We start from the raw sequence: 20,245 nt of genomic DNA, 5'->3' as shown, positions 1-20,245 counted from the left end.
TCTCCCCATACCCCCGATCCCCTTAGTCACAAGGGGCAAAATTTAACTCCCTCTTAAATATAGATAAAAAACTGGCTTCAACTACTTCCTTTGACAAAGAATTCCACAGATTCACCACTCAATGAGAGAATTTTCTTTTCTCATCTCAGTCCTAAAAGACTTCCCCCTTATCCTTAAACTGTGACCCCTGATTCTGGTTTGTGGTCTCCTAATTACATCCTCCTGAAGCCCACAATCAGTTCCGTTGTTTTGCTGTCATTGTGTTGTTGTTGTGACACCCTCAACCAGCTGATCAACAGGCGGATGAGACTGAAAAAAGTGAGACATTGGTGGGCAGAACAGGAAGGGCTGAAGGGCCTCACATTGCCTTTGCTCATTTCAAAAGCTCTGTTGTTTCTCTCAACGCAGCTTGTACAAATGCAACTGGCAAGAACCAGTGGTGGAGGTCCTGTCGTCTGGCAGTGTCATGTCAGTCATCTGGAAAGAGGGGCAGTACAGCAGCCTCGACACCTTCAAGCTCTCCGCTCAGGCCCTGCCAATCCTCGGTAAGGAAGCTAGCACCCATCAGTGAGCACTCTCGTCCGTGAGCCAGGTTCCACCACTCTGTGCCCATAGCTGCCACCCCCCCCACCCCCTCACCCAGCCAGGCAAGGAAGAAGCAATGATTCTGCAGGAGGTGGCAGGCCAAGAGGTATCCTTTGGGCGGTAATTGTTCGCTGTTTTGGTCCTGTTCAGGACCAGGAGAACTCGGATCATTTTATGGTTATGCCGGTACTGTGTGGAAATAGGCCATTCAGCCCAATTTATCTATACTGGCCCAATTCTTAACTAAGTGAGTCTCTGTTCGGCCCATATCCCTCTCAACCAGGGATGTCCAACCTTTTAATTTTTAATTTAGCAGAGTGACAGGCTATTTCAGCCCATGAGTATGTACTTTGGCTACCCATGGAGTGAAACACAAAAGTCTGCTGTAAAATCTCAGAAATGCTGAAGGAACTCAGTGGGTCTCACAGTGTCCATAGGAGGTAAAGATATTAATGATGTTTCAGGCCTGAGCCCTTCTTCAAGGCCCGAAACGTTGATAATATAAATTTACTTCCTGCGCAGGCTGCAAGAATTGCTCCAGCATTTCTGTGTTGTTACTTTCCTATCCATGTGTCAGTCTAAATATTCTTCAACGTTGTAATTAATACACATCTTTCCCATTTTCTTTGCCAAGTTGTTCCATATACAGTAAAAACCCCTGGTATCTGGAATTGAAGCAACCTAAAAAAATGTTGAGGAAAATAAATATTTTTAAAATTAAAAAAGAATAAAATAATAGGTTAAAATTGTAAAACCAAATGTTCTCTGAAGTAACACATCAACCCTTAGTGAAGATGGGAGCCAATATTCAGCCAGTGTAGTGCCTCGGTCGGGCTTTGCTCGTAGCAACTGTTTGAATAGAGTTGTGTGAAACAGCGATGGCGTTGCCCGGGATGAAGAGCTGGTTGAAGCCACTTGCCGTTGGGGCGACTCTCTTAAAGTGTCTCCTTATCCCTGTTTAGTAAGAGTTGTCCCGGTCAGAGGCTTATCTGTAAACTTGGGGGAGGGAGGGGGGGTTAATTATCGATGAAGTTATTGTTCGTCTTTTGGGCAGCTCCATGGAGGGGGAGGAACCTGCAGATGCAGCGACAGTTAAATGTTTTCAAAGAATGTGACTGAAAATAAAGTAAAATGCTTTAAGGTTTATAAATTCATGCAAGTGAAGTTTGTTCAGTATAAGTGCAGTAATGTACTTTTGTCTTTTAAATTGTTTATTCTTAATGCAGATGTATTACTGTAAGTCTCAAGCAACCAGAAAATACACTCATCCGGCATCTACCAATCCCCATAGGTGACAGATACCAGGGGTTTTACTGTACCCACTCTGAAAAATCTTTCCCTTGTACCTTAAACCTGTTTTAGACTCCCTTGGTGGTGGGGGAAAAAGACGATGACTATCTCCCTTGTCCATTCCCCTGATTTTGTAAACTTTTGTAAGGTCACCCCCCTCCAGAGAAAACAGCTCCAGCCTATCCAGTCTCTCCTTCTAACTCAGGCCCAGCTTCCTCCTTGTACATCTACTCTCATCCTATCCAGTGCAATCAACAGAGCCGCATCTTAAATCCTTCGTGCTTTTGTTTCAGACTGCTCTGCTAACATCACCTTGAGAGAAGAGTGGGGTATACAAGGCAGTGGGGGCACACCGTACTTGCCCAGTTACTACCCCCCGAATGCACACTGCACCTGGTACTTCACTGTAAGTAGCAAAACGCGAAAGTCTGCGGATGCTGCGATTGTAGTTAGAGGAACAATGACTCACATTCCGTCGGGGCACCCTCCAAATGGATGGCATTAATACCGACTTCTCCAGTTTCTGTTAGACACCCCACCATCACCTAACCTCTGTCTGCTTTCCCCCAGCTCTTCCCCCCTCCACCAAATAAAATTCAAAATGATTCAAGATTCTTTTATTCTCATTGAGAATAATGAGACAAATTCACCATCAGCAAAAATTGCCTGAAATTCCCCTTACAGTCAGAGAAGGAGAAGCAAAAGAGAGTCACTGAGTGTCCATGCATTTGCCTCCAGCGCTCCTGTAGCCCCTTCAGCCAGAGTCCCCTCCAAACCATCAGCAGCCTCAACTCCCAGATCCGAACCTCCGACACAATATTAAATTGGCCAATGGAGACATGGTCTGGTAAGACCACACACTCCAACAATCAGTGCCTCTGGGAAAACAGAATGGAAATTCCCGCTGAGCTCTTAAGCGGCAGTGTTCGAGGAACAAGCACCCACCTCTACCACTCCGCGCCCTTGCTATGATGAACTTTGTGGGTCCAGGGTGTCACCATCCCAGCTCCCTGACAGCCACCACCCCACCCCCCCACCCACAGCCTGCATTTTACTCATTTGTGAACAGTCGCAGTGAAGGGTCAGGAACACATTCACCTCTTCACCATTTCACCCACAGGTGCCCTCCCTTGACTATGGTATCACTCTGTGGTTTGATGGTTACGAACTGGACACGCCATCGTTCACGTATCCCTGTTTCCAAGGCCAGTGGACCATACAAAACCAAAAGTAAGTTGGTGCCTTCTTTGAGTGCCTTGGCTTTCTTTCTCCGTGGTGGTTCCTCTTCATCCTCCCTATCCCCTTCCTCTTCCTGACCTTCCGACCCCTTCTCATTCCCAGCCTGCCTCCTCGTTCTGCTAGGCTGAAACCTGTCCTACCATTGAAAGGGCTGGACGTGGGGAAGATGCTTCCAGTGGTGGGAGAGTTTTGGACCAGAGGGCATGGCCTCAGAACAAAATGATGTCCCTTTAGAACAGAGATGAAGGAAAACTTCACCCTCAGACGGCAGTGAATCTATGGAATTTGTTGCCACAGACGGCTGTGGAGATCATCGATGGGTGCATTGAAAGCAAAGGGGGCAGGGTAGGTGTAGAGGTTAGTGCAACACTGATACAACACCAGTGATTGGGCCTGGGGTTCAAATGTCTGCCAGAACTTTGCACATTCTCCCTGTGTCTGCATGGGTTTCCTCCGGGGGCTCCAGTTTCCACCCACCATTCAAAATGTACCACAGGTTGTCGGTTAATTGGGTGGTATGGGCTGAAATAACCTGCAACCGTGTTGTAGGTCTAGACTTCTTTAAAAATTTAAAGAATTATGGGGAGAGGTCTGGTTAATGGGGTTGAGAGGAAAAGTGCATCAGCCATGATTCAAATGATGGGTTGAATGGCCTCATTTTGCTCTTGAGGGTTGATGTCACCTCCTCTCTGCTTCTTCTCTCTCCCAAGGCTGTGCGGATGGAGGGTGCTGCAGCCGTATGCACAGAGAATCTTCGCTCTGGCTCTAACCACAAAGGTGACCTTCAGCTCTGAAGTGACCCTGACTGGACCTGGCATCCAGTTCCACTACAGCCTCTTCAACCAGTCCAATCGTAAGTCCAGCGAGGCAAAGGGACGGATGATGATTCGGGATGAGGACCAGCATCCTGGTCTTCGCTGGGATGTTGGTTTCGCCAGCAGGTTGTCTCAAGATTCCTGCAGGGACTTCACCCATGGGACTGACCTATCGATCAGGAATGAGGGGGGGGTGGGGAACAAGGGAGTTGGTTCCCAATCAGGCAGTGAAATGGAAGAACGTAGGAAACAGGAGCAGGAGTTGGCCATCTGGCCTGTCAACCATGCTCCACAGCTGATCTGACTCTGGGCTCAGTTCCTCCTACCTGCCTGTTCCCCAGAACCCTTAGTTTCCTGTTCTTAAAAAATTTATGTACAGTAAAAAAAAACCGGTATCTGGCACCTACGAAGATTAATAGATCGCGGATAAGTGAATTTTCCAGTTGCTCGAGATTTCAGGTTGAGTGATTGTTGGTGCACCAATTTTAAACTTTCACATTTTTTTTACCTATTTATTTTCCATGATTTATTTGCTGGCTGCTTGAATATCAGGTAACAGCTTTTCACTGTGCCTTAAATGCATTTAATGAGACAACCTCAATTGCTTCCTTGGGCAGAAAATTCCACAGATTCACTCCTCTTTGGAAGAAGCAGTATCTCCATAACTCCATAAAATTTCTCCCCCAAATCTTGAGGCCACTTCCCCTACACCAGTGGTTCTCGACCTTTTTCCTCCCCACCACTTACATACCACCTGAAAGTAATCCCTTGCGAAGAGCAAGGCCCCATACCTTGAAGAAGGACTCAAGGCCAAAATACTGGTTATATATCTTTGCCTCCTACAGATGCTGCAGGACCTGCTGAGTTCCACCAGAACGTCTGTGTATTTGTAGTGTTCCCGAGTTCTCATCTCAACTTTCCTAAATCTTATCTATTCCTTTCCTAAGTTTATATGTTTCTATTAGATCCCCTCTCATCCAGGCCTCTTCTCATTACCTAACCCCTTCATTTCTGTAATGAACCCCAGGTTGCTGGTTAGTGATTTGCACTAACCACTACGCGAATCATGTCACTCAAATTGATGAGTGACCAACAGTATCCTGTAACCATGTAAATCAGTGGTTCTCAACCTTGTTCTTTCCACCCACATCCCACTTTAAGTTATCACAATCAGGGCTCTGTGATGAGTAAGGGATTGCTTAAGGTAGGATGTGGGTAGGAAGGAAAGGTTGCGAATCGCTGCTCTAGACCCAATTGTTACGGAAGTCTTTTGCTGGAGAAAAATGGTCATTGGTCCATTTCTTTGGAGTTATGAAACCATTCCCATTCCGAGTAAATTAGGTGGTTTGAAAACCACGTCCCACTTTAAGCCATCCCTTACTCATCACAGAGCACAGATGGCATATGGAATACTAAAAGTGGGATGTGAGTTTTGTTGGGCTGTATCTGTATATAATGAATTTGAATATGTGGAGCTCCAGGATTCATAGACGAGTTCACCGACAAGAGACACTGTGACCCTGTGTAGGTTTGTAAAGCTATAGCTTGCCATTTCTGTTCCTCCCCCTGTGTTGCAGCCTGCCCTGATGGTATCCTGTGTTCTGTGTCGGGACTGTGCGTCCCAGAATGTGATGGTCTGAAAGACTGCAGCAACAAAGTGGACGAGAAAAATTGCGGTAATTTAAAAAAAAACACCTTCCACCTCTAACAAAAGGGGTTTGTGCAACGCCAGTTTTATACTCGGTGTCCTGTTCAAAACACATTTCAATTCCCTTGCTGACATCTCTGTCCATGGTCTCATGCACTGCCAGACTGAGACCATGACCAGACTAGGAAAACATCCCATCTTCCATCTGGGCACCCTCCAACCAGACACCATTAACACCGACTTCTCCATTACCTCCAGCTATCCCCATGTCTCCTTTCCGCTGGCTCTGTCCCTCTCTCTTTCCTTTTCCCTCTTTTTCCTTCCCCCCAGCTCTGCATTCACAGAGCCAGACACCCTGCACCCCAATCAATCCTCACTTTTCCTCCTTGCTCTCCTCCTATCCGTGTCCAATTAAGACCCTTTGCCTGCTGGTCTATACTCCCTCGCCCTTTCTTTCCTTCTCTCCATCCTTTTAATCCAGGCACCTGCCTGCTTTTTACTTATACTTTTAAGGGCTCAGGACCAAAACATTGGTTATATACACGTAGACCTCGACTTACAATCGACCATCACATAGGCATGCAGTCTCTCCAGTGAACCATCCTATGTCATCTCTCCTCTCTCTCTAGTTTGTCCTGCACAGCACCAGTGTACTGGTGCAAGCACTTCCTGTCTCTCTCTTCACAAAGTGTGCGACCAGGTGAAAGACTGTGAAGATGGAACAGATGAGGACGACTGTGTTGAAGGTATGTCAGAGTCATTCTCCTGGACCCTCAGTGTTGTAGCTATTTCTCCAAGGAATCTTTTCTCTTCAGCTTCAAACTATCGCTCAACTCAGTGTACAATTTACACAATATGTATTTTGATGTGTGTGTGTGTGTGTGTGTGTGTGTGTGTGTGTGTGAGTGTGTGTGTGTGTGTGTGTGCGTGTGCTGTGTGCGTGCATGAGAATAAGTTTGGGTGTGCGCATGTGTTGAGTGTGTGTAAGGGATGTATGTTTATGTGTGCATGCGTGTGTGAGTACGTGTATGTGTGTGTGTGCATGCTCGTGCACGCTGTCTAACAGTATTATTGGGTGTCCATGTGCAGCCGTGCCCTGTAACCTGTTCACCTACAAGTGCAGAGATGGGTCGTGCGTGAAGAAAACAAACCCCCAGTGTGACTACGAGAATGACTGTCGAGACGGCAGCGATGAGAGAAACTGTGGTAAGATATGCAGCCTGGAGTCATCTCCACTGGGAGGACATGATGGTCTCAGGGAGGGAAGTGGGATGGCCGCTTGGTAACTGGCGCAAGAGGCCCAGCTCTGAACAACCTTCCTTTTCCCGACACTACCCTTAGATCATGGCTGGGCCAGTGCTCATTGCCTGTTGTCGGTGAGGAGGTGAGGGTCAAGGATGAATGGGAGAGGGGTTGTTGAGCGGGATAACAGGGAAAGGGTGACTGTGGGACAAGGAGGGGTATCTGGATGGGGAGATGGTATTGGATATTTGTTCCTCTCCCGAACTGTCCATTCCCTTCTGAAAGTTGAAAGATACTGTATATTGGATGGAAAGGGACCTCAATAATTTGTTGAGCCCTATTTAAATTTTTTAATTTAAACAAACTGCATGGTTACAGGCCCTTTCGGCCCACAAGCCCATACATTTTGACCTACAACCCCCATACATTTTGAAGGGTGGGAGAAAAACAGAGTACCCAGAGGAAACCCATGCAGACACAAGGAGAGTGTCAGGCAATGCTCCAAACAAGTGACATAGGTAGAGGAAAGGGAGGATCCAATGATCTTCTCAGCAGTTTTAAAGATCCAATTTCTGCCCACTCAGATCCTCTGAAAGCCTCAGCCTTCACCAAACACCTCGGCCCTTGGATCTGCTTGGTGGCGTGGGTGCAGCCACCCAAAGGTCAAAGATCCTCAGCCTTCTGAGAGAAAACAGAAGCTGTCACCACGGGAACTGTCCAAAGCCCTCGAGTCTATGTCCTGGATCCAGCTCTCATGCACCCCCATCTCCCAGTTTTGGTCTCCTTACTTGAGGAAAGATGTACTTGAGGAAGGCCGTGCAGAAGAGGTTCATCAGGTGGATTCCAGAGATGAATAGGTTAGCCTATGAGAGATTGAGTCATCTGGGGCTGCATTCACTGGAATTTAGGAGAATGAGAGGGGATCTTATAGAAATGTATAAAATTATGAAAGACAGAGATAAGATAGAGGTAGGCAAGATGTTCTCATTGGTAGGGTAGATTAGAAATCCACATTAGTAAATTTAAGACAGAGATGAGGAGGAACTGCTTTTCCCAGAGTGGGGGTGAATCTATGAAATTCACTACCCATTGAAGCAGTGGAGGCGACCTCAGATTTAAGAAAAGTTTGGTTAGATCTTTTCATAGTCGGAGAATTAAGGGATATGGGGAAAAGCCCAGTAGGTGGAGATGAGCCTATCGTCAGATCAGCCACGATCACATTGAGTGGCAGAGCAGGCTCAATTGGCCAGATGGCCGACTTCTGCTCCAATGTTCCCGCCAGCATCTCCTTCCCTCTCCTCTCATTCTTCTAACCTCCAGCTTCAACCTTCAAAACCTCTCTTCTGCTTGAGTCTCTTGTCAAGGCAGTGAGAAAGGTTCAATCTAACAGGCATACAACAGTGGGTCTGTACTCAGCTGTAAAATCCTGCATTGCCGAAGTGAGTAGAGAAAAGATCATTTAACAAGGGATCTCCAGTGAGGTTCATTCAGAAGTTTGACAGGTGCAGGGAAGAAACTACCATTGAACCTGTCAGTGACTGATATCACATCCTTTTTTTAGTCAGACAGTACAGTAACAGGCCATTTCAGCCCATGAGTCTATGCCACCTTTTACACCCAATTAACGTATAACCCCCTGTATGTTTCAAATGGTGGGAGGAAACCTGAGCCCACAGGGAAAACCCACGCATACACGGGGAGAATGAACAATCTCCTTTCAGGCAGCACAGAATTCGAACCCCGATCCCAAACGCTGGACCTTTAAAGGTGTTGCACTAACCGATACGTCAACTGTGCTGCCCTCCTGAGGAAGGGGGGAGAATGTGTCTGTGGTGGGATGTCCAGTCCACATCATCCAGCATGTAGAGCAGTAAGCTCGGGAGAGTGTCTCCCACCCAGGAGCCCTAGATAGTGACGATTCACCCAGTTTTTCCTCGTCCTCAGACTGCGGCCTTCAGACCACCAAGAGCAGGATCGTCGGCGGGACCGACTCGATGGAGGGAGAGTGGCCTTGGCAGGTCAGCCTGCAGATCCAGGGCCACCACATCTGCGGAGGTATTCTCCTCAATGAACGCTGGGTCCTCTCTGCGGCTCACTGCTTCCCCAGCAGGTAGATTCCACCATCAATCCCAAACTTTTAAAGATGCTAATCCTTCACTTCCTTCCCCACCGATGGACAGGAGGTGATTTCTGAGTGGGTGACTTAATAAGATTTATGAGGGATTTAGATAGAGTGGACAGACAGCACCTTTTACCAAATACCAGAGGGCATCGGTTTAAGGAGAGTGGAACCAAGTTTCGGGGAGATATCAACAATAGGATTTTTACACAGAATATTGGGTGCATGGAACACATTGCCAGAGGTGCTGGCACAACAGGGTCATTTAAAAGATTCTGAGACAGTCACATGGATATAAGAAAAATAGAGTATAATGTGTACAGAATGAGGTGATATTGCAATACACAAGCGTGCTGGAAAAACTCAGAAGGTCCAGAGGAAGCAAAGGTATATAGCCAATGTTTCAGGCCTCAGCCCTTCATCAAGGTATGTGCACCTGAATAAAATTGGGGGTGAGGGGGCGGAGGAGGGAAGAAGGGGCCGGGGGTGGGTGAGCACAGGCCAACAGGCAAGAGGTCATAGGTGGGACGGCAGAAGAGAAAAAATGTGATAAGGGGAGGGGGCTGCTCTCTGAATGGAGAGGGTGTTGCAGTCGCGCACTTACCTTCATTGGGAGCGGTGCCGGTCGCCGCTGATGATGTAAGCGATGCGGCACGCGGGGGGTTAAGTGTCAGTGCACGGGCGACAGATCTCAGAGGCAGGAGCAGGAGGAGAGCGAGAGTGTTGGGATCACCTGTGTGGCGGTGAGCCAATAGGAAGGTCAGAGGAGTTTAGCTGGGGTTGGGGAGCTAAAGGAAAGAAGATGGAGGGTTGGTGGAAAAGACGAGAGAGTGAGAGAGAGAGAGAATGGAGGAGTCAAACAGAAACTGGAGAAGTCGATGTCCATGCCATCTGGTTGGAGAGTGGCCAGGCAGAATTAGCACAAGATTGTGGGCTGAAGGGCCTGTACTAGGCAGCATAGTACCCCTTTCCTTGGGGGTCCTGGCATTCCGGTCAGGACGAAGTGCCCATGGAGTTTCAGATTCTATCCTAATCCGAGTCCTTCTCCATCTTCTCCCTGCAGCCACATGCCACCCAAGTTCTGGACAATCTACCTCGGCAAATTCAAGCTGAGCACTGTGGGAAGCAACGAGCTGAGCTTCAAGGTGCTCAGGATCCTCCCCCACCCTTATTTCGATGAAGACACCTACGATTACGACATTGCCCTGCTGGAGCTGGACCAGCCTGTGCCCATCACGCTGACCGCCTTCCCTGTTTGCCTGCCGGCACAGACACACGTTTTTGAAGCGGGGCAATCGTGCTGGGTCACGGGGTGGGGATTGACTGAGGAAGATGGTGAGTGGTGCTGACATCAAGCCATGTCAAGTTTATTGTCATCTGATTGCACCAGTATAATCTGGTCCTCAGTGTAAAACACACAGACACACAACCAGCTATAACACACATACAGACAAACAGTACACATGCAGGACAAGTATTCATACTTGTAAATAAATAAATATTGTTTCATGAATATGAGATTTTCGGAGGGTCGGTGTGAGCAGTTCCTTTGGTCGCCCAGCATTCTCATTGCCCATGGGAAGAAGCTGTTCCTCAGCCTGGCGGTGCTGGCTCTGATCCTCCTGGATCTCTCTCCCAATGGGAGCAACTGAAAGATGCTGGGTGCAGGGTGGAAGGGATCCTCAACAATTTTGCATGCCCTGTTCAATGATCCCGGGAGATCACATCGATAGGAAGAGCGGGGGAGGGAGAAGGGAGACTCCAGTGATCTTCTCTGCCGCTCTTCTGGTCCTGCGGATTGACCTCTGATCCATTTCTCTGCAGCAGCCGTATCATGCTGTGATGCAGCCGGCCAGGACGCTCTCGATAGAGCTCCTGTAGAAGTGGATGCGATGGTGGCCGGAGTGCGGTACAGTTGCTGCAGAGAAATGGATCGGAGGTCAATCCACAGGACCATAAGAAGACTTTGGTCTTCTCAGGCATTGCAGTCACTGTGGGCCTTCCTGGCAAGTGAGAAGATGTGTGTCCACAATAGGTCACTCGTTAAATTAAAATTTTTAATTTAGACATACAGCACGGTAACAGGCCACTTCAGCCCACGAGGCCGTGCCGCCAAATTTACACCCCATTAAACTACACCCGCAACACATAGTTTTTGAAGAGTGGGAGGAAACTGTTCCCCCCCCCTGGGGAAAACCCACGCAAACATTGGGGAGAATGTACCAACTTCTTACAGGCAGTGTGCTGTGCCAACTGTGCCACCCATTCTCTCCACTACAGATGTTGATGTGCAGTGGAGGAGGATAGATGGGGAAATACCTGCTGTGGTGATGTTGCTGCCTTGCTGGCCCTGGGCTCAGCATCTCAACTGGAGGGAGGCCAGGGGTGGCAATGGGTGCAAAACAATGGGCTTCCCCCCCCCCACCCCTCCTGTTGAATGGTCTTGTGTCACACAGCGCAGAACCAAGTCCTTGCAGTGGCTTCAGCTGTATGAAGGCCAAAAGAACAAGGAACATAGAACAGTACAGCACAGTACAGATGTTGTGCCGACCTATATAAATCTACTCCACACTCTAACCTCTCCCTACGTCACACCTGTTACCCTCTGTGCCTATATGCCTAAGAGTCTTTTAAATGTCCCTATTCTACCAGCCTCCCACCACCCTTGTTAATACATTTCAGGTACCTACAACGTACGCCTGATGTCTCCCTTAAACTTTCCTCCCTTCACCTTATATACATGTCCTCTGGTGTTTGCTACTCTCACCCCGAGAAAAAGATGATGGCTGCCCACTCTATGTACGTCTCTCATAATTTTGTCGACCTCTTAATAGGTCAGCACTCCTACTTCACTCCAAAGAGAAAAGCAATGGCTCTGTTAACCTTGCATTGTAAGATACATTCTCCAACATCTGGGTAAATTTCCTCTGTATCCTCTCCTAAGCTTCCACATCCTCCCTGTATTGAGGGATTAGGACTGAACACAATATTCCAAGTGTGGTCCAACCAGAGTTCTATAGAGCTGCCACATTACCTCACGAGTGCAGGTGGAAAAGTTGTTTCCCACGGTGTGAGAGTCTAGGACAAGAGAGCACAGCTTCAGGATTGAAGGGCATCTGCTTAGAAGAGAGATGCAGAGGAAATTCTTTAGCCAGAGAGCAGAAATCTGAGGAATTTGTTGCCATGGGTGGTTGTGGAGGCCAGTTCATTGGGTGTATTTAAGGCAGAAACTGATAGGTTCTTGATTAGCCAGGGCATCAAAGGTTCTGGGGAGGAGGCCGGTCAATGGGGCTGAGTGGGAAAATGAATCAGCTCATGTGTCTATTTCAATGTTTAGAATTATTAGGAACTTAGAGTGTGGATCAGTTTGTGGAACTATGATGTTGTGGCCGTTACAGAGACTTGGCTGGAGGAAGGGCAAGATTAGTTGATGCAAGTACCAGGGTATAGGTGTTTGAAAAGGAATAGGATGGGAGGTAAAAGGCGTGGGGGGGGGGGGGCTGGAGAGAGTAGCATTACTGGTCAGGGATAGTATCACAGCTGAAGAAAGGAATCAGCTCATGATTAAATGGCAGGGTAGACACAATAGGCTGAATGGAGCCTATTTTGGCTCCTATGTTTTATTGGCTTGAATTCAATCCTCTGACTAATGAAGGCCTACACACCATGAGCCTATCAACCTGAATGGCAAGAAGGAAAGAGATAGGAAGGATGAAAGAGGACCCTAATATCCAATGTGATGTGTCACTACCCACTGTTGGCTGTGCATCTCTGAATATCCCACAGGGATTACAGGGTGAATTGTGCTGAGAGAACCACTTCTTAACTTCCAGGTTCATCGTCGGATGTTCTGCAGAAAGTGGATGTGGAGCTGGTTGACCAGTCCGTGTGTAATGAGGCATACTTCAACAGCATCACACCCCGAATGATCTGCGCTGGATATGCCAAGGGAGAGAAGGATTCCTGCCAGGTATTGCACATTCTGCAGCCTAGTATCTCAGTTTCTAGCGCCATGGAACGAGGATTCCTGTCTAGCACTGATGAATGCCTCCTGCAGCACTTTCTGCTTTTATTTCAGGTTTCCATCGTCTGCAGTTTATTTTCTAGCTTATTTCCCTCCCTTTTCTACATTGTGGATGGCCTTTCCATTGTTGCATCCTCACCCCCTACTACACCTGTGCCTCCTCTGTTGTCTGACAGTACAACCCTCTTGATTGGTCAACCCTTCCTATGGACGATGCATTTCCCTGAAACTGATGCCACTTGCGTCATGCTTAAAGTTGTTTTAATTGGCTTGGTTGGGATGATTGGTTGTTGAATTGATTGATGGATTGAATGAGTTGTGCACCAAGATAGGTGAAAAGCTTTGTTTTGTGTGCTATCCAGAAAAGTTAACTCATACTTTAAAAATATAGTGGTACAGAGAAAAAGCTCAGAATACACAGTGCAAGGTGCTATTGATTTATTAATGAGGGGCCTGTTCAAGGTAACAAGGGGAAAAAAAACCTGTCCTTTAATTTAGTGATGTGAAACATGAAAAACTGCAGATGCTGTGACTGTAGTAAAAACACACAGAAATGCTGGAGGATCTCAGCCGGTCTTGCAGCGTCCATAGGAGATAAAGATATATTACTGACGCCTCAGGCCTAAGCCCTTCTTCAAGGTAGAAGCAAAGTACAGGAAAGCATCAGAATAAAGACTGAAAACTGGCTGAGGGAAGAGTCCAAACCAACAACCAGTGTAAATGGGACATGATAAAAGGAAAGGTGAGAATTGATTTTGGCTCTGTGAAAGGAGACAGAGGGAAAAGGGAAGAGAGAGAGATGGGAGAAGGAGGAAGGGGGGTGTTTAACAGAAACCAGAGAAGACAATCTGGTTAGAGGGTGTCCAATCAGAAAATGAGGTTTTGTTCCTCCAATTTGCAGGTGGTCTCAGTTTGGCAGTGCATGAGACCATGGCCAGACATGTCAGCAAGGGGACAGGTGTTTCATCTTGTATTTGTATGTGTGAGTTCTTAGACAACACATGGATGAAGGAAAAGGTTCTTTACTTTAAAGTTGTTGTTAACAGCACGAGGCATGCCATGAGGCTGCAAGCCTCCATTACAGATCCAGCATACTGTGTCAGCCGCCTGCTGGCAGCCAAGTCTAATCAAACAGAAAGGCATTGCTAGTTCCATTGCAACCATGATCTCTATCATTACAATGGGGAATTAAAATGGGTGGCCACTGTGAGATCCACACTAATGTGGCGGACAGAGCCAAGGTGCTCAACAAATGTTTACAAGCTCACTTCTGATATTCCTGATGGAAGGAGGAGAAGTAATTGTAACTGGGATGGGATGAGTCTTTTGATCTGGTGGAGTCAACAGAGAGAAGGGTCAGCTTGTGAGAAGGCCTGAGCTGTGTTCACAACAGTCTGCAATCTCTTATGGTCTTTGGCAGAGCAGTTCCATGGATATGATCTTGAGGCTTTATAGGGCACCGGTGAGCCCTCATTTGCAGTATGGAGTACAGTCTTGGGCTCCTTATTTAAGGAAGGATGTGCTGACATTGGAGAGGGTTCAGAAAAGATTCACAGGAATGATTCCTGGAATAAAGAGATTAGCATATAAGGAATAATTTTCAGCTCTTGGACTGTACTCCTTGGAGTTCAGAAGAATGAGGGGGCCCTCATAGGGATGGCACAGTTGGCATTGCAGTTAGCGCCATGCTGTTACAGTCCCAGCGATTGGGACCAGGGTTTGAATCCCGCGCTGTCTGTAAGGAGTTTGTATGATCTCCCCATGTCTGTGTGGGTTTCCTCCTACCATTCGAAACATACCAGGGGTTTTAGGTTAATTGGGTGTAATTGGGCGGCACGGGCTCATGGACCAGAATGGCCTGTTATCATGCTGTCTTTCTAAATTTACATTTAAAAATTAAAGAAATTTTTTTTAAAGCATTTTGGATGTTGAAAGGCCTGGACAGAGTAGATGTGGCAAAGTTGTTTCCCATGGCAGGGGAGTCTAGAACAAGAGGGCACAACTTTGGGACTGAATGGTGCCCATTTAAGACAGAGATGCGTGAAGGAATTTCCTTATCCAGAGAGTGGTGAACCTCTGGGATTTGCTACCACGGGCGGCTGTGGAGGCCATGTCATTGGGCATATTTGAGGCAGAGATTGATAGGTATCTGAATAGTCAGGGTATCAAAGGTTATGGGGAGAAGACCAGGAAGTCGGGCTGAGTGGAAGAATGGATCAGCTCAAGATGGAATGGCAGAACGGACTCAATAGGTTGAATGACCTACTTCTGCTTCTATATCTTTGATATTTCTCTGCTGCATCTCCAAAAATTGGTAAGAAGCTTTGGGGACATGGTTCCTTGGATGACAAGGAGACAGACAGACAGGATCATTGCTCCACTCCAGGGTCACGGCTTGGGCCGGTGCTGTCCATATTGGCTCAGCTCAGGCAGAAGAGGGCAACCAGGGTCTTCCCTTCTGAACGAGTAATGCCCAGTACCTCTCACCAGGTAAGGAAGCACCACCACCATGATATTGTGAATTTTGCGGCCTCACAAACTGAGCTTTCAATGAGCTGCATTTCTAGTGCTGTCAGTGTAATGTGCATGACATAAATGCCAATTCTGGACAATAAACAGTCACTGGCAACACTGCCTGGTTCTGCAGGCTGGATCATTGGGAAAACTGGCCCAGGCTGCTCTGAAATTCTGCACTGAAATGTCTTGCACACACTTAGGTCACACTAACCATCTGAGACGATCATATTTATGAAACAATATTTATTTGTATGTATGAATACATGTCTTGTTTGTCTGTATGTGTGTTACATCTGGTTGTATGTCTGCATGTTTTGCACCAACAGGAGGGTGATGTTTGGTCAGGTTGTACTTGTGCAATCAGATGATAATAAACTTGACTTGACAAAAGAATGTGTGCTCTCTATACCGTGCTTGGAGTGTGCATGTGTGCTTTCTGTACTACATTGGGAGTGTGCATGCTCTCACCGTGTTGGGAGTTGGGTGTGTGTGTGTGTTTATGCTCTCAGTACATGCTGGGGTGTGTACATGTGCTGTCAGTACTGCATGGGAGGAGTGTGTACACTCTGGGGATTTGAACAGGCAGGATCATTAGGCCTGGAGCAGGTGGAAATTTCAGTTCCACTGTCTGCCAGCCAGGAAGACACTAGTATCAGTGAGACTGCCAGCCAGTCCTGGCCCCATGTATTGTGATGAAGCAGGAAGGAAATTGGGGACTTGATGTGTGAATACACAGCAAAATAGGACATTTAACATCAGAACAACAGGCTACCCATTCCCACCACCCCAATCTCACCTCACTCAATTAGAAAAATCATTTCTAAATGATGACCACATGGTAATCCGTATGTCTGTTCCCCATCTGCAGGGAGACTCAGGAGGGCCACTGGTGTGCAAGGAGTCCAGTGGCAGGTGGTTCCTGGCTGGGATCGTGAGCTTTGGAACTGGATGTGCCCAGCCGGAATATTACGGCGTTTACACACGAGTGACCAGACTCGTTGACTGGATCCGCAGCATTGCCTGGTAACCAGAGAGAATCCTTCGTGCTCCCAATCTGGGAGGCTGACCATCAGTGAGGATGTCACAGACGGCTGTTCTGAGCACCACATCTTTTGAAGACGTCAGCAGGGGAAGACCCACACTCAGCACCTTATGATGATGTCATCATGGGATGGTCAACGCTACTTTTGTGAATAAGCTATAAAACCAATGATCCTACCTCTGTGATCTGCCTGCTCGGACGAGGCACCAAGTTGGGACGGTTGTTAGCAATTTGTATCTGTATCTTTGGGAAGTTTGTGCGGCTCAAGATAAAGGTGGAAGTGTTCAGCAGATGGCCAAGAACAGACAATGAAGAACTCAATCAATAATTTCTGGACCCCACAGTTCCATGGATACAATGTGCCCACAGACAGAGTGGAGGAGGGAGAAGAATGGAAGGTCATGGATGCAATCCTAACCACGGCTGACCTACATCATAATTCCACCTCCCCACCTTGACTCTCTCACCCTAAAACCTCTCCCATACCAAAGATCAACTGCAACCAATCTTGGAACTTTCGAGCTGGTCCCCCACTTCCAATGCGTTTAGAGCTCCAAGGCCCTTCCCCCTGGGAAGGTAAACTTCCATTTCAAGCCTGAACTCCTCTCTATGGGAAACACTTCAGTTAGATTGGGCCTTAACCTTCTGAACGCAGGGTAAAAAACAATCCAAAACATTTTTTTTTGCTGAATTGCTTCATCTCATATTTAAGGGCAGTAGTTATAATAACGGTTTGCGCAATGCTGTTACAGCGCCAGCAACCCAGGCTCAAATTTTACATTGTCTGCGAGGAGTTTGTATGTTCTCCCTGTGACCGCGTGGGTCTCCTCCGGCTGTTCCGGTTTCCTCCCACATTCAAGAATGACCTTCTCACCTGTAAAGTGCCTTGGGATACTCTGAGGCCATAAACAGGACTTTAGAAAGGCACAGTACCCCTACGGAGATGCAGGGTGTTTGACTGTAGCTTCGAACGGCATGAAGAACTGACCCTGACATGAATTCATGCACCCATTTCAATTCCCCAACCCATTCGCATGTCCGTCAATGGTCTCCTTGCACTTCCGGGCTGAGACTATCCGCAACTTGGAGAAACCACACCCGTCAAGGCACCCTCCAACCAGATGGCATTAGTATCGACTTCTCCGGTTTCCATTAAATCCCAGGCCCTCCCTGTGGTGAATCTCTGCTGAGCAGTCAGTCTCCCTCTTGCCTAGCCTTACTTTACTGACATTGGCCATGTATTATCTCGAGTGAAAGACACTCCTCTTGGTTTTCACCCATTGTCTTTCATTATTGTACCATGAAATTGAAGAGCCGTTAATGAAGTAGACAAAGACGATGTAGTCAAATAATAATCATGGCTTTTATGCTCAGCAGATTCACCACACTCCCCTATTTCTCTTTCCCCCTCTCTCCTTTCCTCCAGTTCTAAATTCCCAGAGCCTCCCCACCTCACCTTTTTCTCCTGTCCTCCTATCCATTTTGCCTCTTGGACTGTGCTCCTCCCCCCATAATTTTATTCAGACACTTTCCTGCTTTTTGCTCATACCTTGAAGAAGGCCTCAGCCCCGAAACGTTGGTTATATATCTCCTATGGACACTGTGAATCCTGCTGAGTTCCTCCAGCATTCCTGTGTTTTTACCACTGCTTCCAAGACACTTCACTTTTCAGATTGTCACAGCAAAACAGAGACCATCCTGGTCCCTGTGCCCACAGTGACTCTTCGGAAAACATATCTCACTGCCCATCTCCAAACCACACATTTTCCCACCCCACCCCCCCCACCCCATTCATCCCTTCCTTTTATCTAATTCTCTTGAAAAGTTCCGATTGAATCTGCCTTTAACATCACAGTGAGTAGAGACCACTGCTTGAAACATTTGTCCCTTCTTGTCACACCATGTCATTGGGCAATCTATACAGCTTGTTGAATTGCCCCTGGCCCTTATCGAGGGAGAACAAACCCAACTTCTCAAGTCTCTTTGCTCATATTTAAAATAAAATTCAAGATCATTTCAAACTATTATGAGAGATGTGATCTGGAACATCAAACATTACAGCGCAGTACAGGCCCTTCAGCCCACAATGTTGTGCCGACCAATAGAAACCTACCTGACAATCTGATTTTTCCCTACCTCGCACCCAGGCCCCTCTGTTTTTCTTGTATCCATGTGCCCTTCTGAGTCCTTTAAATGTCCCTATTATACAAGCCTCCACAACCACCCCTGGCAATGCATTCCAGGCACCCACCACTCTCTAATGTTCCCCCACCCCCCCTCACCTTGCATAGACATCCTCTGGTGTTTTCTCCTCTTGCCCCAGGAGAAAGATACTGGCCACGCAATCTATGCCTCTCATAATCTTGTAGACCTCCATTAAGTCACCTCTCATCCTCTCAAAGAGTAAAACCCAAGTTCTACTAACCTTGCCTCATAAGACATGTTCTTCAATCCAGATAACATCCTGGTAAATCTCCTCTGCACCCTCTCGAAAACTTCCACATCCTTCTTGACCAGAACTGAATGCAGTATTCCAAGTGTGGTCTGATCACCTCACAATTCTTGAACTCACCAACTAATGAAGGCCAGCATCTCATAAGCTTTCTTAACTGCCCTATCAACCTGCATGGCAACCTTGAGAGATCTACTATTATCCCACGATTAGACCTTCAGTGCTTTAAAAGAACTTAATTTTTTTTAAGCAGGGCTTGAACGGGGAAGTTTCTTAGAGTTAACATCCTACGAGTGGTGGAGGAAGGATCTATTGATATTTCAGGAGAGGGTGACTTTGGTGCAGTGAGATAAAGTGGCATTTTCTTTGGCTCTCTGTGCTTCCAAGAAAAATTATAAATCTGATTTTGTTGCGCTTGATGTTTCCTAACTCCTGTGAGATCAATGACATGCCCAAAGCCTGGTTTATCTCAGGTTTCTGATAGAAGTCAGTCAACTAGTTAAATGCAAAAAAAAAAGAAAGTCTGCAGACGCTGGGGCCGAGTGCAAGACACACAGGTGCTGGAGAAACTCAGCAGGTCATGCGGCATCCACACTAAGTAAAAGTTAATGTAGCAGGTCTGAGCCCTTCGTCGGGGATAAGGGAAAACGCCTGACTAAAAAAGTGGGGGGGGATCGGGGAGGAGATGACCTGCTGAATTATTCCAGCATATTTGTGTATTGTAACGTGTTAGTTGCTTGCTGAGATTCAAATTTTAGATTTATTGTCAGAGTACATGCAGTACATGACATCACATACAACCCTTCTTTTTCCCGTGGGTGAGGCAGAATGACCACTTATTGATGTGCAAAAGCTGTACATGACATACACATGTAAACAAAAAGAAATGTAAATGAACTGACTGTGCGATATAGAGAAAAACAATTAATAAAGTGCAAAAGTGAGAGTCCTTAAATGAGCCCGATTGAGTTTGTTGTTGAGGAGTCTGATGGTGGAGGGGGAGCAGCTGTTCCTGAACCTGCACCGCCACCTCTTTCCTGATGGAAACAGCAAGAACAGAGCACGTGCTGGGTGGTGTGGATCCTCGATGATTGCTGCTGTGTTTCCTGTTGTTCTCGATGGTGGGGAATGTTTTGCCTGTGACGTCCTGGGCTGTGTCCACTACCTTTTGGAGGGCTTTCCACTCAGGGGTATTGGTGTTCCCACACCAGGCTGTGATGCAGCCGGTCAGCACACTTTCCAACACACCTCTGTAGAAATATCCCAGAGTTT

At 47.1% G+C, this 20,245-nt stretch overlaps 2 protein-coding genes across 5 annotated transcripts in view; one reads left to right on the top strand and one right to left on the bottom strand.

Moving 5' to 3' along the window:
* LOC138748211 (transmembrane protease serine 6) overlaps positions 1-19,922 on the top strand; it is a 38,448-nt gene extending 18,526 nt beyond the window's left edge. For both annotated transcript variants that reach the window (XM_069908008.1, XM_069908007.1), the window contains exons 8-18: positions 409-545; positions 2,169-2,281; positions 2,996-3,105; positions 3,825-3,967; positions 5,507-5,605; positions 6,207-6,323; positions 6,667-6,783; positions 8,764-8,929; positions 10,002-10,273; positions 12,772-12,908; positions 16,348-19,922. In XM_069908008.1, the coding sequence (XP_069764109.1) occupies positions 409-545; positions 2,169-2,281; positions 2,996-3,105; positions 3,825-3,967; positions 5,507-5,605; positions 6,207-6,323; positions 6,667-6,783; positions 8,764-8,929; positions 10,002-10,273; positions 12,772-12,908; positions 16,348-16,506 (1,570 nt within the window). In that variant the 3' untranslated portion in view covers positions 16,507-19,922. The remainder of the gene's footprint in view (positions 1-408; positions 546-2,168; positions 2,282-2,995; positions 3,106-3,824; positions 3,968-5,506; positions 5,606-6,206; positions 6,324-6,666; positions 6,784-8,763; positions 8,930-10,001; positions 10,274-12,771; positions 12,909-16,347) is intronic.
* LOC138748214 (BTB/POZ domain-containing protein KCTD5-like) overlaps positions 1-20,245 on the bottom strand; it is a 139,924-nt gene that overhangs the window by 90,194 nt on the left and 29,485 nt on the right. The gene's annotated exons all lie outside the window — the stretch shown is intronic.

This window comes from Narcine bancroftii, chromosome 13 (genome assembly GCF_036971445.1).
Source record: "Narcine bancroftii isolate sNarBan1 chromosome 13, sNarBan1.hap1, whole genome shotgun sequence".
NCBI classification, from domain to species: Eukaryota; Metazoa; Chordata; class Chondrichthyes; order Torpediniformes; family Narcinidae; genus Narcine; species Narcine bancroftii.
This window is presented reverse-complemented; position numbering and strand designations above follow the sequence as displayed.